The sequence below is a fragment of the Mustela lutreola genome, chromosome 1 (genome assembly GCF_030435805.1).
Source record: "Mustela lutreola isolate mMusLut2 chromosome 1, mMusLut2.pri, whole genome shotgun sequence".
In the NCBI taxonomy this organism is placed as follows: Eukaryota; Metazoa; Chordata; class Mammalia; order Carnivora; family Mustelidae; genus Mustela; species Mustela lutreola.
This window is the reverse complement of record NC_081290.1, coordinates 207,205,782-207,230,231: the sequence shown is the minus strand read 5'-3', so window position 1 is coordinate 207,230,231 and position 24,450 is coordinate 207,205,782. Positions and strand designations below refer to the sequence as shown.

The 24,450-nt window shown below is 37.0% G+C and overlaps 1 protein-coding gene across 1 annotated transcript in view; it reads left to right on the top strand.

The window, feature by feature from the left end:
- CNTN5 (contactin 5) overlaps positions 1–24,450 on the top strand; it is a 1,361,366-nt gene that overhangs the window by 990,190 nt on the left and 346,726 nt on the right. The window contains exon 9 of the mRNA XM_059185809.1: positions 330–432. Coding sequence (XP_059041792.1) covers positions 330–432 — 103 coding nt within the window. The remainder of the gene's footprint in view (positions 1–329; positions 433–24,450) is intronic.

The following is a 24,450-nucleotide window of genomic DNA, read 5'->3' as shown; positions in this document are numbered from 1 at the left end:
AGAAAGTTTTTGCTTACATAGGAAAAAAAAAATTACTTGCCATAGGAAATAGCCATATTTATTTGTTTTCCCTGGAATGTAACCAGTAATTAAACTAACAGTGTTGACTAACATTTTCAGTTATTATTATTTAAAATGGTATTGAACATACATGCAATCCAATCCTTAAATGAAGACGGGGCTATTTCTTATTTCAGTGCATCAAAAATTTAGCAGTCATCAAAGAGACATTAACAACCAACCACAGTGCTTTTCAAAGTAATATTTCCAGAATTGGAAGGAAATTGTGACATTCATTTTATGCTTAAAGAATGTTTTTTATTTCCCAGGTGTGATGGGAGAATATGAGCCGAAAATTGAGGTCCATTTTCCTTTCACGGTTACAGCTGCTAAGGGAACAACTGTTAAGATGGAATGCTTTGCACTTGGCAAGTAAGTACATATTCTCCATAATTAGACACAATTGTTTATTAAAATGTGACATATCTTTTTTTGGATCACTTACTTTGTTAGACTGCATTTCCCCAGAGGCTCCTTGGAGTCTATTCATTAAAAAGGGGAGGGGTTGGGAAGTGATGAAATAACCAATTATAATGATCGTTCTAGTAGTTTCTATGAACAATTATATATATATATATATAGTTTTGCTACTTGAACATAAAGGAAACTTGTTTAAATAAAAGAAGAGCTTCACATTTCTTTGCCTATATGTCTTAAATTTCCAATATCGTTCTTAAATTTTATTTAGTAATAATAAAATAAGAAGTGGATAAAAATATAAGGTGCTATCTGCTCTTCATGCAAAGGATATAGATTCTGATAAGATATAATGAGACAACAGCCTAAAAATCATAAAGATGATAGTTGCAGTGAACGAATTGATTACTTTAGTATCCCCTGAAAGAATGTTAACATAATAGCACCAGCTGTCAATGTGTACAACATGCAATCATTCTCCAAATCAAACACATGATTTATTTCACACTATAATGACTGCTATACTTTATGATCTTATTTCTGAGGGTTTAAATCCTATGATACATAATCACTTGTCAATGATGTTTATAATATGAATATTGAGCATAGATGCAGGAGTGAGATTTTGATTATATTTGATTAGAGTATTATGATTTATTTTAAACAGGGTGTTGTTGTTTTGTTTTGTTTTGGCTTTTCTTTAGAGTGATGAGACCTCAGGGTCCTTTCTAGATGATATGATTATAATTTTCATAAATGCATCTCTGTCAGAGTTACTAATCATTTAACTTAACTTGTGGTGAGCTAGCTATAAAGCACTTGGAGATGAAACATGCTATAAATGTGCTTAAAGTAGGTTTAGCCTAAGATTGAGGAAAATATTAGCAAATATGAAAAATTCAGCTAGTAAGAAGAGGTTGAGCATGCAAATGTAGTTAAAAACCATGGTTTCTTCTTTTAAATTCAAAACCGATTGAAATTAAATGCATATATGTGGAATCCTATTTAAACAAAGTAGAAGTGGGCTTCCTGGGTAGAGAGCAGTCACTTAAGCATCCATCTCCTGGTTTCTGTTCAGTATCTCAGGGTGGTGATATGGAGCTCTGCATTGGTCTCCACACTCAGCATGGAGTCTACTTGAGATTCTCTTTCCCAATGCCCCTCCTGTTCTCTCTCTCTCTCTCTCTCTCTCTATATATATATATATATATAAAATAAACAAATCTTTTAAAAAATCCAAGTAGAAGTGATCATAATAGACTAAAAATGAAATGTTATCATGTGGTATTTTTAAGCAAAATATGTCTATAAGTAGAAATATATTTCAAGAACTTAAAATTCATCTAGGAGGTATTTGGGCTGATACCTAAGGAAGCCTTCCAAACCCAATGATATTGGTTAAATGCACATGAATAAATCATGCCTTAGAAGTCTTATTTTTTGCCATTTGTCCATATTGTGGCATCAGATATGCCTGAAAATGTCCTGAGTAATCATTTCAATTCTGATAAATACAAAAATAATATGTTTTGGCTTGATGCCAAAGGTTTTCATACATCCTGCAGTTAAATAATTCTTAAATGCCAGAATATGCACTAACAGAAGGTCATATTGTAAAACAAATTACAGAAATGGAATTATAGAGAAAAAAACCAATATGGGATACTTCTCCAGGCAAGTTTATTTAATAAGTTAGATGTATTTGCTTTTAGAATTCTTGATATATCTTTAGTAAATTGATCTTTAAAGTCCCTTTCATTCTAGGAGGAATCCAACAGTCAAATTATGTTATTTTAAAACTTTATTTTCTTCAACTTTTCCACTCTTTTGTTACTCCTTCTTTTCACATCCCCCCAGCATAAGTATTTTAAAAAGGGGGTGGGGATATAAAGACACACAACCTGTCATGAAAGTTTCTGTTGCTCATTGGATTTTCTTTTTATGAAGTGTCATAATTCTGAAGAAAAAACATGGGGCACCTGGGTGGCTTACTAGGTTAAACACCTGCTCTTCGGGTCTTGGGATCCAGCCCTGCATCAGGCTCCCTGTTCAACAGAGAATCTGCTTCCCCCTCTCACTTTGCCCCTCCCCCGACTTGTGTTCTCTCTCTGGCTTATTCTCTCTCTCAAATAAATAAATAAAATTTTCAAAAAAGAGAGAAAAGAAAAAGAAAACATGCTATGAAGAGATATACCTCTACCTAAAGACTAACCTACCTCTGATGAAAGTAAACAAAATTTAAAAAAATAACATCTTCATATGTGCTTATTCTCTTAAACTACATTATCACATGGGATAGATTCTTATTGCATACCAACATAATCACAACAATTTCAAATTAATACCTGAGCATCTGCTTAGTTCCCACAGATGACCTGAACTCCTTTCCACTTTAACATGGTGGACCTTTGCCTGTCCACAAACTTTTTATCTGTCACTAGATACCAGTCAGGACTTTGTCACTCAAACTGATTTCCTCCCTTCATCTGCCCACATAATGCTTTGTTTTTTGGTTTCTTTTTTGTTTTGTTTTAAGATTTTATGTATGTACTTGAGAAAAAAAGAGAGAATAAGCACACAAAGAGGAGTGGTACAGTGAGAGAGAAGCTGAGTGGGGATCCCTGCACAAGGTTTGATCCCAGGACCCCAAGATTGTGACCTGAGCTGAAGGTAGAAGCCTAACTGACTGAGCCACCCAGACACCACAGTCCACATAATGTTTTAATCAAATGTTTATCATAGAGTATTATAACCAAATTCCAGCATAGAGGATGCCAAGACCTTTGTTATCTCATGGCCTTTACATTTGCTGTTTCCTCTATGGGGAACACTCTTTCCATGGTAGCTTCCCCTTACCTTCTGGTGTCAACTTAATCACCTTCTGAAGACACCTTCTCTGACTATTTTATGTAACTGACACTCATTATTGTCTATCTAAATATTTGTGTTTTTTCATAATACCCTTAATATAGTTTTAAATTATTAAATTATTTACATAGAAGTTTCTCTAATTTTTCCTCCTCTAGATTAGTCAGAAATCCAGGTAGAAACATCAAACCCTTACGGTTCAAAAGAGTTTAGTAAAGGCACAAGTTGAAGATCAATGAGCAAGGTTAAGAGAACCAAGAAAAGAAACTGAAGCATTTATAGACTAGTGATAACATGAAGTCATTTCACACTTAAGCAAAAATGAAGGAGGAGGAGGAGATGTCCCATGGGAACCAGGGACAGCTGGAGATATAGAGAGGGCTGGGGCCCCCAAAGCAACTATAATAACTGTAGCCATGAAGAAATGCATTAAAAGAACACATTTGAGGAAAGGATCAGGAAATTCATACCCTGCTTTCTTTTTCCTCATGCCTTCTGAGTTCTTCTGGTGGTTCTCTTGACTACTGGCAAACAGAAGCCAGCTTACAATCCCAGAGGATGCTATTAGCAGCATTCAAAGCAAGGTGGGGATTCTGGGGGATGAGGAAGGTGACAGGCAAGGGAGGCAAAAAACAAATAATCAGTAAGTCCCCATCAAGTTTTAAACCCCATGAGGACAAGAATCAGGACTACATTCTTCAATTATTCCTAGTGCCTACCACAGTGCCTGGCATATAATAGCACTCAGGAAATATTTATTGAAGGAATGAATAAATTCAAAGGTTGTGTCTACTTAATCCAATTCAACTCTTTATTAGTAACACATAATAAATAATAAGTAACTTTACTTTTTATGCATAAAGTCTTTTGACTAATTCCTATTCTCCCAAACAAATCCACCTACATTCTCCACACCTCTACCTCTTGCCCTCTCATCTTTTTTTTTTCCATTTGTGCCCAAATTTACACTTGCATTTTGCATACTTTTTATTCTTACCTCAATCCATCAGTATCTCTCTCTTAGACCTATAAGTTCTCCTTCTCATGTTTTTATTCTCAAAGCTTACTATTGTGTCCAAGTCATACTTACTACTTAACCAGATGATCTGAAAATCATCCCTTTATCTATGGATTCTTAAGAGGGGTTTGGTTGTTTCCTTTGGGGGTAGTCTGAGGTTAAGAATGAAGTAGATTTATCGAAAAAAGAAAATCTGAAAAGGCTACTCCCTGAGAGATTCCAGCTATATGGCATTCTTGAAAAGGCAAAACTATGAAGACCGTAAAAATATCAGTTTTGTAAAGGTTGAGGGGAAAGAGGAATGACCAGTTGGATCACAGAGAACTTTAGGACAATAAAGATATTTTGTATGATATTGTAATGTTGGATACATGCCAATACATGTCAAAACCCATAACATAAACCAAGAGTGAACCCTTAAGTACATTATCACTTTTGGGTGATAATAATTTGTCAGTGAAGGTCCAACAACCATAATATTTGTATCACTTGGTGGAGGATGTTGATAGTAGGGAAGGCTGCTGGAGGAAGGAAGTATATCAAAATTCTCTGTACTTTCTGTTCAACTTTGTGGTCTATAAACCTAAAACTACACTTAAGAAAAATAAAGTCTATTTTTGAAATAATTTTAAAAAATCAGATAAGTGACACCATAAGACGAAACAACATTAGAATAATTGGGATTCCAGAAGAAGAAGAAAGTGAGAGGGGAGCAGAAGGTATACTGGAGAGAATTATTGGGGAGAATTTCCCCAATATGGCAAAGGGAACGAGCATCAAAATTCAGGAGGTTCAGAGAATGCCCCTCAAAATCAATAAGAATAGGCCCACACCCCGTCACCTAATAGTAAAATTTACAAGTCTCAATGACAAAGAGAAAATCCTGAAAGCAGCCCGGGAAAAGAAGTCTGTAACATACAATGGTAAAAATATTAGATTGGCAGCTGACTTATCCACAGAGACCTGGCAGGCCAGAAAGAGCTGGCATGATATTTTCAGAGCACTAAACGAGAAAAACATGCAGCCAAGAATACTATATCCAGCTAGGCTATCATTGAAAATAGAAGGAGAGATTAAAAGCTTCCAGGACAAACAACAACTGAAAGAATTTGCAAATACCAAACCAGCTCTACAGGAAATATTGAAAGGGGTCCTCTAAGCAAAGAGAGAGCCTACAAGTGGTAGATCAGAAAGGAACAGAGACCATATACAGTAACAGTCACCTTACAGGCAATACAATGGCACTAAATTCATATCTCTCAATAGTTACCCTGAATGTGAATGGGCTAAATGCCCCTGTCAAAAGACACAGGGTATCAGAATGGATAAAAAAACAAAACCCATCTATATGTTGCCTCCAAGAAACACATTTTAAGCCCGAAGACACCTCCAGATTTAAAGTGAGGGGGTGGAAAAGAATTTACCATGCTAATGGACATCAGAAGAAAGCAGGAGTGGCAATCCTTATATCAGATCAATTAGATTTTAAGCCAAAGACTGTAATAAGAGATGAGGAAGGACACTATATCATACTCAAAGGGTCTGTCCAACAAGAAGATTTAACAATTTTAAATATCTATGCCCCCAACGTGGGAGCAGCCAACTATATAAACCAATTAATAACAAAATCAAAGAAACACATCAACAACAATACAATAATAGTAGGGGACTTTAACACTCCCCTCACTGAAATGGACAGGTCATCCAAGCAAAAGATCAGCAAGGAAATAAAGGCCTTAAACGACACACTGGACCAGATGGACATCACAGATATATTCAGAATATTTCATCCCAAAGCAACAGAATACACATTCTTCTCTAGTGCACATGGAACATTCTCCAGAATAGATCACATCCTCGGTCCTAAATCAGGACTCAACCGGTATCAAAAGATTGGGATCATTCCCTGCATATTTTCAGACCACAATGCTCTAAAGCTAGAACTCAACCACAAAAGGAAGTTTGGAAAGAACCCAAATACATGGAGACTAAACAGTATCCTTCTAAAGAATGAATGGGTCAACCGGGAAATTAAAGAAGAATTGAAAAAAATCATGGAAACAAATGATAATGAAAATACAACGGTTCAAAATCTGTGGGACACAACAAAGGCAGTCCTGAGAGGAAAATATATAGCGGTACAAGCCTTTCTCAAGAAACAAGAAAGGTCTCAGGTACACAACCTAACCCTACACCTAAAGGAGCTGGAGAAAGAACAAGAAAGAAACCCTAAGCCCAGCAGGAGAAGAGAAATCATAAAGATCAGAGCAGAAATCAATGAAATAGAAACCAAAAAAACAATAGAACAAATCAACGAAACGAGGAGCTGGTTCTTTGAAAGAATTAATAAAATTGATAAACCCCTGGCCCGACTTATCAAAAAGAAAAGAGAAAGGACCCAAATAAATAAAATCATGAATGAAAGAGGAGAGATCACAACTAACACCAAGGAAATACAAACTATTATAAGAACATACTATGAGCAACTCTACGGCAATAAATTTGACAATCTGGAAGAAATGGATGCATTCCTAGAAACATATAAACTACCACAACTGAACCATGAAGAAATAGAAAGCCTGAACAGACCCATAACCAGTAAGGAGATTGAAACAGTCATTAAAAATCTCCAAACAAACAAAAGCCCAGGGCCAGACGGCTTCCCGGGGGAATTCTACCAAACATTTAAAGAAGAACTAATTCCTATTCTCCTAAAACTGTTCCAAAAAATAGAAATGGAAGGAAAACTTCCAAACTCATTTTATGAGGCCAGCATCACCTTGATCCCAAAACCAGACAAGGATCCCACCAAAAAAGAGAGCTATAGACCGATATCCTTGATGAACACAGATGCGAAAATACTCAACAAAATACTAGCCAATCGGATTCAACAGTACATTAAAAAGATTATTCACCACGACCAAGTGGGATTTATTCCAGGGCTGCAAGGTTGGTTCAACATCCGCAAATCAGTCAATGTGATACAACACATCAATAAAAGTAAGAACAAGAACCATATGATACTCTCAATAGATGCTGAAAAAGCATTTGACAAAGTACAACATCCCTTCCTGATCAAAACTCTTCAAAGTGTAGGGATAGAGGGCACATACCTCAATATCATCAAAGCCATCTATGAAAAACCCACCGCAAATATCATTCTCAATGGAGAAAAACTGAAAGCTTTTCCGCTAAGGTCAGGAACACGGCAGGGATGTCCATTATCACCACTGCTATTCAACATCGTACTAGAGGTCCTAGCCTCAGCAATCAGACAACAGAAGGAAATTAAAGGCATCCAAATTGGCAAAGAAGAAGTCAAATTATCACTCTTCGCAGATGATATGATACTATATGTGGAAAACCCAAAAGACTCCACTCCAAAACTGCTAGAACTTATACAGGAATTCAGTAAAGTGTCAGGATATAAAATCAATGCACAGAAATCAGTTGCATTTCTCTACACCAACAGCAAGACAGAAGAAAGAGATATTAAGGAGTCAATCCCATTTACAATTGCATCCAAAACCATAAGATACCTAGGAATAAACCTAACCAAAGAGGCACAGAATCTATACTCAGAAAACTATAAAGTACTCATGAAAGAAATTGAGGAAGACACAAAGAAATGGAAAAATGTTCCATGCTCCTGGATTGGAAGAATAAATATTGTGAAAATGTCTATGCTACCTAAAGCAATCTACACATTTAATGCAATTCCTATCAAAGTACCATCCATCTTTTTCAAAGAAATGGAACAAATAATTCTAAAATTTATATGGAACCAGAAAAGACCTCGAATAGCCAAAGGGATATTGAAAAAGAAAGCCAACGTTGGTGGCATCACAATTCCGGACTTCAAGCTCTATTACAAAGCTGTCATCATCAAGACAGCATGGTACTGGCACAAAAACAGACACATAGATCAATGGAACAGAATAGAGAGCCCAGAAATAGACCCTCAACTCTATGGTCAACTAATCTTCGACAAAGCAGGAAAGAATGTCCAATGGAAAAAAGACAGCCTTTTCAATAAATGGTGCTGGGAAAATTGGACAGCCACATGCAGAAAAATGAAATTGGACCATTTCCTTACACCACACACAAAAATAGACTCAAAATGGATGAAGGACCTCAATGTACGAAAGGAGTCCATCAAAATCCTTGAGGAGAACACGGGCAGCAACCTCTTCGACCTCTGCCGCAGCAACATCTTCCTAGGAACAACGCAAAAGGCAAGGGAAGCAAGGGAAAAAATGAACTACTGGGATTTCATCAAGATCAAAAGCTTTTGCACAGCAAAGGAAACAGTTAACAAAATCAAAAGACAACTGACAGAATGGGAGAAGATATTTGCAAACGACATATCAGATAAAGGACTAGTGTCCAGAATCTATAAAGAACTTAGCAAACTCAACACCCAAAGAACAAATAATCCAATCAAGAAATGGGCAGAAGACATGAACAGACATTTCTGCAAAGAAGACATCCAGATGGCGAACAGACACATGAAAAAGTGCTCCATATCACTCGGCATCAGGGAAATACAAATCAAAACCACAATGAGATATCACCTCACACCAGTCAGAATGGCTAAAATCAACAAGTCAGGAAATGACAGATGCTGGCGAGGATGCGGAGAAAGGGGAACCCTCCTACACTGTTGGTGGGAATGCAAGCTGGTGCAGCCACTCTGGAAAACAGCATGGAGGTTCCTCAAAATGTTGAAAATAGAACTGCCCTATGACCCAGCAATTGCACTATTGGGTATTTACCCTAAAGATACAAATGTAGTGATCCAAAGGGACACATGCACCCGAATGTTTATAGCAGCTATGTCCACAATAGCCAAACTATGGAAAGAACCTAGATGTCCATCAACAGATGAATGGATCAAGAAGATGTGGTATATATACACGATGGAATACTATGCAGCCATCAAAAGAAATGAAATCTTGCCATTTGCAACAACGTGGATGGAACTAGAGCGTATCATGCTTAGCGAAATAAGTCAAGCAGAGAAAGACAACTATCATATGATCTCCCTGATATGAGGAAGTGGTGATGCAACATGGAGGCTTAAGTGGGTAGAAGAATAAATGAAACAAGATGGGATTGGGAGGGAGACAAACCATAAGTGACTCTTAATCTCACAAAACAAACTGAGGGTTGCCTGGGGGAGGGGGTTGGGGAGAAGGGGGTGGGATTATGGACATTGGGGAGGGTATGTGATTTGGTGAGTGCTGTGAAGTGTGTAAACCTGGTGATTCACAGACCTGGGGATAAAAATATATGTATATAAAAAATAAAAAAAAAAAAATATTTACAAAATAAACAAATATAAGGTGAGGGACATAATAAAATATACTTATCACAGAAAGCAATATTTGATGCAGTAATGGCTTGAAGGACAAACAAGAGGAATATCATAAACACAAAATTTTGCTGTTCCCACCTTTGCTTCCTCCTACTCTTAATGGAGCAACCTAGATATCATACCAGAAATCACCATTTTTATCATGTCATTCACTAAATCAAATGCCTTCCAAGATACTACTCTCTCAAGGAAAAATGATTCATTCATTAATGCAAAGGAACCAAAAAGTAAGTGGTATGCTTTGCGTAGCTCATCTGGTAAATGCAAACTGGCTAAAGTACCTTGAAAGAACCTAGCACTGAATACAAGTCTGAAGGTTTTAAGAAAAACCTGGTGCCAATTACTGTACTAGTTTCCAAGGATTTCCAAGGTCCCTGTTCTCATTTTATCATACATTTAGCTGATTTAATATCACACTATCTGGAGTCCAGTCTGTCATTACATAAGCAATAGTACACACTTTGACCAAATGTCTTCCCACAGTCAACTTTTATCTCTAGAAAGATTTATTGCCCATCTTTTTTGTTCCAACTTTAAACTTAGATTAAACAACAATAAAGGCAGATTTTCCTCCTCTTGAATTTTCTCTGACCCATGACAACATCTCATGAATATCATAAGCCACACTGGGAAATTTCTTTGATTGTTAAAATACTTTCAAAATGTGTCAGAATACTGTTCTAGTGCTTCCAAACTACATTTTTATTTCTCTTGAGAAGTAAATACATGCACTTCTATACACTCTGTCTCTAAAGGTATTCCATCCTTATAACTTAGAGGATGTAAATTAATGCAGCCATAGTTCCAAAGATCACTTAAAAATAAATAAGCTGGTTATGGGTCTGTTCAGGCTTTCTATTTCTTCCTGGTTCAGTTGTGGTAGTTTATATGTTTCTAGGAATGCATCCATTTCTTCCAGATTGTCAAATTTATTGCCGTAGAGTTGCTCATAGTATGTTCTTATAATAGTTTGTATTTCTTTGGTGTTAGTTGTGATCTCTCCTCTTTCATTCATGATTTTATTTATTTGGGTCCTTTCTCTTTTCTTTTTGATAAGTCGGGCCAGGGGTTTATCAATTTTATTAATTCTTTCAAAGAACCAGCTCCTAGTTTCGTTGATTTGTTCTATTGTTTTTTTGGTTTCTATTTCATTGATTTCTGCTCTGATCTTTATGATTTCTCTTCTCCTGCTGGGCTTAGGGTTTCTTTCTTGTTCTTTCTCCAGCTCCTTTAGGTGTAGGGTTAGGTTGTGTACCTGAGACCTTTCTTGTTTCTTGAGAAAGGCTTGTACCGCTATATATTTTCCTCTCAGGACTGCCTTTGTTGTGTCCCACAGATTTTGAACCGTTGTATTTTCATTATCATTTGTTTCCATGATTTTTTTCAATTCTTCTTTAATTTCCCGGTTGACCCATTCATTCTTTAGAAGGATACTGTTTAGTCTCCATGTATTTGGGTTCTTTCCAAACTTCCTTTTGTGGTTGAGTTCTAGCTTTAGAGCATTGTGGTCTGAAAATATGCAGGGAATGATCCCAATCTTTTGATACCGGTTCAGTCCTGATTTAGGACCGAGGATGTGATCTATTCTGGAGAATGTTCCATGTGCACTAGAGAAGAATGTGTATTCTGTTGCTTTGGGATGAAATATTCTGAATATATCTGTGATGTCCATCTGGTCCAGTGTGTCATTTAAGGCCTTTATTTCCTTGCTGATCTTTTGCTTGGATGACCTGTCCATTTCAGTGAGGGGAGTGTTAAAGTCCCCTACTATTATTGTATTGTTGTTGATGTGTTTCTTTGATTTTGTTATTAATTGGTTTATATAGTTGGCTGCTCCCACATTGGGGGCATAGATATTTAAAATTGTTAAATCTTCTTGTTGGACAGACCCTTTGAGTATGATATAGTGTCCTTCCTCATCTCTTATTATAGTCTTTGGCTTAAAATCTAATTGATCTGATATAAGGATTGCCACTCCTGCTTTCTTCTGATGTCCATTAGCATGGTAAATTCTTTTCCATCCCCTCACTTTAAATCTGGAGGTGTCTTCGGGCTTAAAATGTGTTTCTTGGAGGCAACATATAGATGGGTTTTGTTTTTTTATCCATTCTGATACCCTGTGTCTTTTGACAGGGGCATTTAGCCCATTCACATACAGGGTAACTATTGAGAGATATGAATTTAGTGCCATTGTATTGCCTGTAAGGTGACTGTTACTGTATATGGTCTCTGTTCCTTTCTGATCTACCACTTGTAGGCTCTCTCTTTGCTTAGAGGACCCCTTTCAAGATTTCCTGTAGAGCTGGTTTGGTATTTGCAAATTCTTTAGTTGTTGTTTGTCCTGGAAGCTTTTAATCTCTCCTTCTATTTTCAATGATAGCCTAGCTGGATATAGTATTCTGGGCTGCATGTTTTTCTCGTTTAGTGCTCTGAAAATATCATGCCAGCTCTTTCTGGCCTGCCAGGTCTCTGTGGATAAGTCAGCTGCCAATCTAATATTTTTACCATTGTATGTTACAGACTTCTTTTCCCGGGCTGCTTTCAGGATTTTCTCTTTGTCATTGAGACTTGTAAATTTTACTATTAGGTGACGGGGTGTGGGCCTATTCTTATTGATTTTGAGGGGCATTCTCTGAACCTCCTGAATTTTGATGCTCGTTCCCTTTGCCATATTGGGGAAATTCTCCCCAATAATTCTCTCCAGTATACCTTCTGCTCCCCTCTCACTTTCTTCTTCTTCTGGAATCCCAATTATTCTAATGTTGTTTCGTCTTATGGTGTCACTTATCTCTCGAATTCTCTCCTCGTGGTCCAGTAGCTGTTTGTCCCTCTTTTGCTCAGCTTCTTTATTCTCTGTCATTTGGTCTTCTATATCACTAATTCTTTCTTCTGCCTCATTTATCCTAGCAGTTAGAGCCTCCATTTTTGATTGCACCTCATTAATAGCTTTTTTGATTTCACCTTGGTTAGATTTTAGTTCTTTTATTTCTCCAGAAAGGGCTTTTATATCTCTCGAGAGGGTTTCTCTAATATCTTCCATGCCTTTTTCGAGCCCGGCTAGAACCTTGAGAATTGTCATTCTGAACTCTAGATCTGACATATTACCAATGTCTGTATTGATTAGGTCCCTAGCCTTCGGTACTGCCTCTTGTTCTTTTTTTTGTGTTGAATTTTTACGTCTTGTCATTTTGTCCAGATAAGAGTAAATGAAGGGGCAAGTAAAATACTAAAAGGGTGGCAACAACCCCAGGAAAATATGCTTTAACCAAATTAGAAGAGATCCAAAATCGTGAGTGGGGAGAAAGGGGATAAAAAGAGGTTCAAAAAGGAAGAAAGAAAAAAGAAAAAAAAAAAAAAAGAAAAGAAAAGAAAAGAATATTTTTAAAAAAAGAAAATACCTAAGAAAAATGTAAAAAAAAAATATATATATATATATATATATATATATATATATATATATATATTAGATAAACTAGTAAAAAATCGTTAAAAAAGAAAAAGGTAACAGTTAAAAAAAAAATTTTACCCGAAGGCGAGAAAAAAAAAAATGAAAAAGAAAAAATTAAATTAACTGCAAGACTAAAAAAAATCACAGGAAAAAAGCCATGAGTTCCGTGCTTGGCTTTCTCCTCCTCTGGAATTCTGCTGCTCTCCTTGGTATTGAAACCGCACTCCTTGGTAGGTGAACTTGGTCTCGGCTGGATTTCTTGTTGATCTTCTGGGGGAGGGGCCTGTTGTAGTGATTCTCAAGTGTCTTTGCCCCAGGCGGAATTACACCGCCCTTACCCGGGGCCGGGGTGAGTAATCCGCTCGGGTTTGCTTTCAGGAGCTTTTGTTCCCTGAGCGCTTTCCGTAGAGTTCCAGAGGACGGGAATACAAATGGCGGCCTCCTGGTCTCCGGCCTGGAGGAGCCGAGAGCCCAGGGCCCCACTCCTCAGTGCGCCCTCAGAGAACAGCGCCCAGTTACTCCCGTCTGCCTGACCTCCGGCCGTGCTCCGAGCTCACCGAGCCTGCGACCGGTTCAAGGTAACACGGAGCTGCGAGCTTACTGTCGGCTCTGTCTCTGTAGCCGGCTTTCCCGTTCCAATACCCGCAAGCTCTGCGACACTCAGACACCCCCGATCCTTCTGTGACCCTACGGGACCTGAGGCCACGCTGACCCCGCGTGGGCTTCGCCCCGGTTTAGCCTCTGGAGTGATGTCCCTCAGCGGAACAGACTTTTAAAAGTCCTGATTTTGTGCGCGGTTGCTCCACTGCTTGCCTGGAGCCGGCCCCTCCCCCCGGGGTCTATCTTCCCGTCGCTTTGGATTCACTTCTCCGCCGGTCCTACCTTTCAGAAAGTGGTTGTTTTTCTGTTCCCAGAATTGCTGTTCTTCTTCTCTTCGATCTGCCAATGGATTTTCAGGTGTTTGCAATCTTTAGATAAGCTATCTAGCTGATCTCCGGCTAGCTGAAGCAGTCTCAGCTTGCTACTTCTCCGCCATCTTGACTCCCATAACCAGTAAGGAGATTGAAACAGTCATTAAAAATCTCCAAACAAACAAAAGCCCAGGGCCAGACGGCTTCCCGGGGGAATTCTACCAAACATTTAAAGAAGAACTAATTCCTATTCTCCTGAAACTGTTCCAAAAAATAGAAATGGAAGGAAAACTTCCAAACTCATTTTATGAAGCCAGCATCACCTTGATCCCAAAACCAGACAAGGATCCCACCAAAAAAGAGAGCTATAGACCGATATCCTTGATGAACACAGATGCGAAAATACTCAACAAAATACTAGCCAATAGGATTCAACAGTACATTAAAAAGATTATTCACCACGACCAAGTGGGATTTATTCCAGGGCTGCAAGGTTGGTTCAACATCCGCAAATCAGTCAATGTGATACAACACATCAATAAAAGAAAGAACAAGAACCATATGATACTCTCAATAGATGCTGAAAAAGCATTTGACAAAGTACAGCATCCCTTCCTGATCAAAACTCTTCAAAGTGTAGGGATAGAGGGCACATACCTCAATATCATCAAAGCCATCTATGAAAAACCCACCGCAAATATCATTCTCAATGGAGAAAAACTGAAAGCTTTTCCGCTAAGGTCAGGAACACGGCAGGGATGTCCATTATCACCACTGCTATTCAACATCGTACTAGAGGTCCTAGCCTCAGCAATCAGACAAAAAAAGGAAATTAAAGGCATCCAAATCGGCAAAGAAGAAGTCAAATTATCACTCTTCGCAGATGATATGATACTCTATGTGGAAAACCCAAAAGACTCCACTCCAAAACTGCTAGAACTTATACAGGAATTCAGTAAAATGTCAGGATATAAAATCAATGCACAGAAATCAGTTGCATTTCTCTACACCAACAGCAAGACAGAAGAAAGAGATATTAAGGAGTCAATCCCATTTACAATTGCATCCAAAACCATAAGATACCTAGGAATAAACCTAACCAAAGAGACACAGAATCTATACTCAGAAAACTATAAAGTACTCATGAAAGAAATTGAGGAAGACACAAAGAAATGGAAAAATGTTCCATGCTCCTGGATTGGAAGAATAAATATTGTGAAAATGTCTATGCTACCTAAAGCAATCTACACATTTAATGCAATTCCTATCAAAGTACCATCCATCTTTTTCAAAGAAATGGAACAAATAATTCTAAAATTTATATGGAACCAGAAAAGACCTCGAATAGCCAAAGGGATATTGAAAAAGAAAGCCAACGTTGGTGGCATCACAATTCCGGACTTCAAGCTCTATTACAAAGCTGTCATCATCAAGACAGCATGGTACTGGCACAAAAACAGACACATAGATCAATGGAACAGAATAGAGAGCCCAGAAATAGACCCTCAACTCTATGGTCAACTAATCTTCGACAAAGCAGGAAAGAATGTCCAATGGAAAAAAGACAGCCTTTTCAATAAATGGTGCTGGGAAAATTGGACAGCCACATGCAGAAAAATGAAATTGGACCATTTCCTTACACCACACACAAAAATAGACTCAAAATGAATGAAGGATCTCAATGTACGAAAGGAATCCATCAAAATCCTTGATGAGAACACGGGCAGCAACCTCTTCGACCTCTGCCGCAGCAACATCTTCCTAGGAACAACGCAAAAGGCAAGGGAAGCAAGGGAAAAAATGAACTACTGGGATTTCATCAAGATCAAAAGCTTTTGCACAGCAAAGGAAACAGTTAACAAAATCAAAAGACAACTGACAGAATGGGAGAAGATATTTGCAAACGACATATCAGATAAAGGACTAGTGTCCAGAATCTATAAAGAACTTAGCAAACTCAACACCCAAAGAACAAATAATCCAATCAAGAAATGGGCAGAAGACATGAACAGACATTTCTGCAAAGAAGACATCCAGATGGCGAACAGACACATGAAAAAGTGCTCCATATCACTCGGCATCAGGGAAATACAAATCAAAACCACAATGAGATATCACCTCACACCAGTCAGAATGGCTAAAATCAACAAGTCAGGAAATGACAGATGCTGGCGAGGATGCGGAGAAAGGGGAACCCTCCTACACTGTTGGTGGGAATGCAAACTGGTGCAGCCACTCTGGAAAACAGCATGGAGGTTCCTCAAAATGTTGAAAATAGAACTGCCCTATGACCCAGCAATTGCACTATTGGGTATTTACCCTAAAGATACAAATGTAGTGATCCAAAGGGACACATGCACCCGAATGTTTATAGCAGCTATGTCCACAATAGCCAAACTATGGAAAGAACCTAGATGTCCATCAACAGATGAATGGATCAAGAAGATGTGGTATATATACACAATGGAATACTATGCAGCCATCAAAAGAAATGAAATCTTGCCATTTGCAACAACATGGATGGAACTAGAGGGTATCATGCTTAGCGAAATAAGTCAAGCAGAGAAAGACAACTATCATATGATCTCCCTGATATGAGGAAGTGGTGATGCAACATGGAGGCTTAAGTGGGTAGAAGAAGAATAAATGAAACAAGCTGGGATTGGGAGGGAGACAAACCATAAGTGACTCTTAATCTCACAAAACAAACTGAGGGTTGCCGGGGGGAGGGGGTTTGGGAGAAGGGGGTTGGATTATGGACATTGGGGAGGGTATGTGCTTTGGTGAGTGCTGTGAAGTGTGTAAACCTGGTGATTCACAGACCTGTACCCCTGGGGATAAAAATATATGTTTATAAAAAATAAAAAATTTATAAAAATAAAAAAATAAAAAAAATAAATAAGCTGATACTTTATCTGTATTATTAAAGAAATATAGCAGAAGACATATGATTTTAGGTTACTGAATTTCACTATCTCATAATATCATACAAGTTTACCACTCTGCCTAATTTGAAATTAAATACAAAGTCAATAGGGAAGTAATAAATTGCAACTTCTAAAGAAACTTCCATGTAAGTCTGAATTTAGCAAAAATTAAATGGTTTCTCTGTAGGTTGCTGCAGCCTAATATAATGCCAGTGAACAAGTTACATCCCTAGAAATCTCTCTGCAAGTAGATTATACAACACTGAATGCAGAATGCATGCATGATAACTATGACATACTGTGTTTAGTATTGGTAAATCTACAAAGGTATAATTTCCCCAGAAAAAAAAGGGAAATGCTTAAAAAGGATCCATAGGGAAACAAAGTTATGTGAAGTCCTGGGAAATACAATAAAGTGTTAAAAATAAGGGAGGGGGATTAATTACTTTGAAGATAAAAAGGCTGTTTCAGACATATGGAAGGTTATTATCAAGAGATTGCTCACAAGCTGTTCTCCAGTTTCAACCAGGTGTGAAGAGTTGAAATTTCAACAGTATGAGATTAAACTAGCAAAACTAGATTGGGTCTAATGTAGAAGTTTGTGACCAAAAAAAGTTGTCGCATAGAAAATTTGTTATCAGCAGAGGCAGTAGGAGCTCTTTCTCCACACTGCTGTAATAATATAATACCCATTTGTCTTCCAATAATCAAGGTGAGATGTTTCCTGAAAAGAGAGAAATGATCTGGGTCATGGATAGAAATGAATATTGTAGATACTCTCTTTTGCTGACCACTCATCTACCTGCTCAGGCTGAATAGTAAGAGTAGAAGTCTAGATCCAGGCAGGCTTAATTAGCTGTCTTTGTTAACTACATTATTACATAATGTTTTAAAGTGATACATGCAGGAAATAGAAAAGAAGAATGTTGCCTTTTCTTACTCAGCGTTCAGCTCAAAGACTTTAGTTAGGGGGGAGAGGTGTTTCTGGTATTTCCCAGGTCTGCCTTAAACACTGAACATACTACTCTTGAAATGAGAGGTAAGAGGTCAAAGGACAATACAAGCAAGGAATCCCTTAGGGCCCTAGTAAATATTTCATTTCAATGGTCTTCTCTAAATGTATTTGAAAGTTGGGGATATTTTCAACTCGTTGTGCTTAGTTTTTAAGTCTAGTTTATGTAACTTATTAACTAGATTACACAGAGTGAAATGAGAACTTTTAAAGTTTAGAGAGTTGGTAACTGCAGAAAGCAGCTATTATCTCTAGGGCTATGGGGAAAAACCAAGAAGAGCTAGAATTGCTTAAAATTGGAAGCTCAGAGTTTCACATCTGGTGTTACTTGTCAGACAACAAAGTAACAAGGGTGGAACTGACACAGATTATACTTTACATTTTCAAACTCATCTGTACCTCTTTTTAAAAAATATTTTATTTACTTATTTGAGAGAGAAAAAGAGAGGGTGCACATGACCAGAGAGTTGCAGGCAGAGGGAGAAGGAGAAACAGACTACACACTGAGCAGGGAACCCAAAGAGGGGCTAGATCCCAGGACCCCAGATTCATGACCTTTGTCGAAGGCAGATGCTAAACCAACTGGGCCACCTAGGTGCCCCCAAACTTATCCCTACCTCTTAACCACACCTCTTCCCATACCTCATCCACACATACTTTTCCACATCTGTGGTCCTGTAACTCAGTTCTGACATTCTAAAATATCCTGCCCTCGCAATCCTATTCAGTCTCTAAAACTTAGGTCACTTCTCTACTCTAGTCCTGCCTGCTCTACTTGAGATCCAATCTTACCTTTGGAATATATGACCACCCATATTTCACTGTTTAGATTGCCCCATTGGGTCAGCTGTATAGATCTGTCCTCTTTTACTTCTTTACAATTTTGGGAGCCCTAGGGTATTTTTATATGTAGTAGATGCTGACTATATTTATTGGATTTATATACTATAAGTAGATGCTGACTATATTGAATCTTTTATAACAGGAAGTATGCTGCTGCCTTAGTTTGGTCATACAGAAGTCTCCAGATGCCTTTCACATGTCTTGGCCCTGAAAATTCTGACCATATTACATTAGCTACAGTTTTCTGACAGATTTTATTTTACCATGTAACCTTGTGCAGACCCCGGAAATATCACTAGATATGTCACACAGCTACCAACAACAAAGAAGTAAAATTTGGTCACTGATGCTTAAATGACCCTGTGCACAAGGGCAAACTTGGGGTTCTTCGGTAATAAAAAAGACATATGCCGTAAAACAACATCAGTTTATCTGGTATGACAATCCTACAAGCTAATAGTGTCACAGGCAGTTTTTTTTTTTTTTTTTTTTTTAACTTTAAATGTTCCTTATCTTGCTTTTGCAGCCATTAACACACAATCAGATCAACTGTTGCTCAAAAGGCCTTGAACTAGTAATTATGTGGATGACCTTTCCAGGTTCAACTGAAACCTGGTGGTAAGGTGGGAGGGAAGAACACATTCAGTTTCCTGCACGTAGTTCCTGCTTATCTCTCTTTCAGATAGCATTTACAAACCATCTTTTTGTTACACTTTATCAAATGTCTATTAAGAAACCAGGACGTAAAGTAGTTTTTTCTCTTGTACATGCTTATTGCAAATAAGAAAGCACCAGTTATCAATTCATAAAGTTCTTTTTGCTGTAATTTATGGTTTCTTTTTCTTAGTCCTCAGCCAAGTTGTCTCAAATGACTGCTCTTGTGTCCCACTGTAACTGTGAGAATGACAAATATTCCTCTGAGACTTCCCATGGTCTGCAACTGGCAAATGTTCCTGAAAGAATCTACTCTTCAGTTACAGATTGATGATTTATTAATACTGTTTATTTAGAACTTCTAGTCACTGAGGGCTGTAGGAATTAAAAATAAATTGCAGTTGGTGGTATTTGTCTATTAAACCTATAACAAATTACTTAATCATTAGATTGACAGAAGATCTGGGGATGAGAGTTAGTCACTGGGCCTAGGAATCAATTAATGTTTAGCTATCACAGGAAAGTGGTACATTATGGAGTGTTGAAAATTACTTTTCTGAACTATTGGTTGCTTCCATATTGTTGAGACCAAGGATGCATCCTCATTTCAGGAGTTATCCAAATGAGATAGAACCTTAAAGAGCACACAGCCCAATATCAATCTGTGCATAAGAAAGTGAGACTCCATGGGAAAGAACTAGACCAATACTTGTGAACTTGCTGGACAAGCTAATGGTTTATCCTTCTTCATTTGGTGCTCTTTATATTTTCAGCACCCTTCCATAACATCAACTATGTGTTTTAATTACTTATTTACTTCTGCATCTGAAGGTGTCCACTATTTCTAGGAAAACAGGACCAATAATTTGCATAATTATTCACTTTTGGAGTCAGACTTAAGTGGCATCATATTTCTAACTTTTCCTGGGATACATTAGGCCCAGTCAGTTTGCCTCACCAGAAAAACTACATATTTGTGCAAAACTTCATAACTAGCAAGTAGTAGAGGCAGAACCATGTTCTAAGAATAAATGCTCTTCTCAATTTACCATACCAATTTTCTGTTGCTAAGACTAAATCCCACTTTATCATAGCAAATATTTTTCCAAATGCACTTAAGTATTTCAGTGTTTCAGAATAAGGAATATTAGTATGCAAGACAAGCCACCAAGGGCAGAAAGCAGAAGACAATTCCAAAATGACTGAGATTTTTACTTGCATTAGTTTAGTCACACAACAGCCTTATTTTGGGTGAATCTCCCTGGAGTTTTCATAGAAGAACCTCTTCTACTGGATGTTGATTGTGGGATGAAGAAATTGTCTGGCTGATAACATTCATAAAGAGATTATAAAGAATCAGTATATCCATTAGATATATATATCCATCCCACACCACAAAAAATTCATTAGATACATAATCTTGATATCTGAGTGAGCTTTTCGTGGAGCAAAAGGAGAAGAAAATTTTGACCAAAAAATTGTCCAAACTTTCAGTACTTAAAACTGACATTCTACCTCATACTAGATGATTTCCATATCTCACTTAAATTCTAACTGCATCTCTGGCATGTTTTCTCAATGGATTAAAAACAGGAATAAATAGGGTGGCTCAGTCATTAAGTGTGTGCCTTCAGCTCAGGTGATGATCAAGTCCCATATACGCACATCAGGCTCTCTGCTCAGCAAGAAGCGTGCTTCTCCCTCTTCCACTCCTCCTGCTTGTGTTCTCTCTCTATATATATCTCTCTCTGTCCAGTAAGTAAAATCCTAAAAAAAAAAAAAAAAAGTAAATGTAGACACTTTTTTTTTGTTGTTCTGACCTTATTTCCTTATCTTGGACTCTTCCAGTGTGGATTTCTACAAATTTTTACGTAGTCAATCACCCACAAATTCTCACTGAGTGTTCTACTAGAAATTTAAATTTTGTACCCAATGATTACCTCTTCTAATAGTAATTTGGTACCCATATTACTGCTTTTAAAGTGCATTTAGGTAAGAGCAAATGTGTTGGAGTCTTTATTTGAGGTCTCATTCTGGTTTATATGTTTCATGAGAATACTTAATTTTTAAAGCTCTCTCAGTATATAGATTCTAAAAAGTGGTATGTCTTACCGATTCACTGTACTATGAGCTAAGCCTATCTGGTATATGTTTATTCTTACTGTATTGGTATTGCTTGACCAAGAGCAGCATCAAAATTTGTCCACTAGATAAAGATGAATTTAGAATATTAAGATGTTTTCATATGCAATGCTCAGATTGATTTTATACTAAGTTGTAAATTTAGACATCAGGCATTGGTAAACGCATGCCATTAGTATTTATATATTTTATATATTATTTATATATTTTATAATATATATATTCATTATTAATATATATTAAATAAATGTTTGTTGTATATAATATATTATTTATGTATTTTTAAATTTTGCATTTTTCTTTTCAATAACTGAAAATTTAAATATATTATGATAATTTATGATTTATTAATATGATATTCTTTTCATGACAGTTCCTTCTCTCTAACTTTAGTAGCCAATATCCCCCCTCAAGCATCATCATTGTCCTTCCTCAAACCATCTGTTCCAATCTCTCAGCCATTTAAAAATCCCTCAAGTCCACTTCTTCCCTTCTACTCTATCTCCCAAAATCATAGTTTAAAGTCTGTTACTATTAAGGCAGTTTGGCTCTCTTATTTCTGCTACAAATTAGACTAGAGATATCCTTTTAAAAAATCACCACACTGATGATCTACAATTTTAAGAATTTCTCCAAGTGCTGCTATCTATTAAGCTCTGCTACAGGCATTCTATCATTTCTGTTTTCTACAGTTTTCAGGGATTTACTCCTGGTTTTCTTATGACTCCCTATCTCATTCAACCTAATACTTCTTTTGAGTTTTTAATTCAGTTGTTGATTCCAACTCCAACTCTTTATTCCACTTGAGATTCTTCAGTCCCTTTACCCACAGCTTGTAGGTCCAGACTGGGTTCCTAGATTTCCAACTCATATACAGCCACTACACCCATCTCACATCTACCTACATAAGTAATTTTCACTGTCACTGGAGGTGACCCCTGAGACAGTTACTCAAAGTATAAACTCTTAAATTTTCTTTCACTCTTTCTTCCTTTTCATCATCATCTGTTAATCACACGTGTATTAAATTTATTCTCACTTAGTTGGTACAAAACATTCATTGACTGAGTTAAATTATTCATCAATGTAATAGGTATGCATATATGCTCATGAGGAAGAGAAGTAAAGTAACATATTAAAGAATTCTAATCCTGAGACTACATATGCATGGGCATTTAGATCATAAAACTAAAAGCAAAGTGGCCCCATTTAGGGGTACACCAGAGAATGGTTTCACCTTGATGAGATCTCATGCTGTAGTATATATTCCTGTATGTCCAAATTTCAGAAACAGTTTTTACAGTTGATATATAGGTTCTAGCATGGTTGGGTTTTCCCACCAAAGTCACTCTGATAAATCAGAAAGAAAGCTGTGATAATTCACTAGTAACCAGCACTGGTTGTTTATAGAAATAAATAGTGCCTTTGTTAGAAACATGACTAGAAAGCTGATGTCCTTTAAACAGGGTCAGATCAAAGGGAATGGATTTTCCTATTGGTGTAACTATCAAGCCACTATAAATTAGTAGATTGTCTTTTTCTTCTCAAAATATTTCTGTATATATGGCACCTGTCAATAAGATTAAAATCATCTCTTCTGGGGTGCCTGGGTGGCTCAGTGGGTTGAAGCCTCTGCCTTTGGCTCAGGTCATGATCTCAGAGTCCTGGAATCGAGCCCCACATCAGGATCTCTGCTCGGCAGGGAGCCTACTTCTTCCTCTCTCTCTGCCTGCCTTTCTGCCTACTTGTGATCTCTGTTTGTCAAATAAATAAATAAAATCTTAAAAAAAATTAAGAAAAATCTTTTCTCTGGATAGTGTTAGGGAGAAACTAATTTTATTATTATTACTACTACTACTATTATTATTTTTTTTTATTTTTCCAATATATTTTATCACTTAAAAATACAAGGCTTTTATAATACAAAAGCTATTAGTATTAACAATCTCATACTATGTATAGCAACCTCCAAGAATAATTTTTATTTTATTAATTACATATTTAAATTGATGGTTTCCTTTGGGTTTTTAGGAAATTACCTTAACCTCAGTAGTCACATTTCCATATTATATAATATAGAAATATTTCTATATTTGGGTTTTTAGGAAATTACCTTAACCTCAGTAGTCACATTTCCATATTATATAATATAGAAATATTTCTATGAATATCTAATCCCATCAATTCTAATATCTGATTCTTCTCAATTCAGAATTTATCCTGAAATGTGGATGATATATCATATTTCTTTGTCTTTTGTTTTGTTTAATATTTGATATAGGAAAAAACTTTCCCTTAAAATTTTTTGTTTCCATGACACCACGACAGAGAAGTCACCATTTTAAGTTCATTTGTTCATACTAATATTCTTACCAAACGAGTAACCAGAGACATATTTCCATCTTTGTCTTTAGAATATCTCTCACAGGGTGTTATAAAACTTGGAAGCAGGTGCCATTAAGATAAGATCAGTGGGGGCACTTGAGTGGTTCATTTAGGCATCTGACTCTTGATTTCGTCTCAATTCATAATTTCAGGGTCATGGTAATAAGTCCATGTCAGGCTCCATGTTCAAAGTGGAGTTGGCTTAAGATTCTCTTCCTACCTTTCCCTTTGTCCCTCCCTCTGCTCACACTTTCTCTCTAAATAAATAAAATATTAAAAAAAAAAAAAAGATGGGTGGAGGATAAAGTCATAGGGAAAGTGTGTTAATTGAACCATCTGAAAACCATCTCCTATGCCTTTACTTGCAGGTAACATTAGCTAGCTTTTA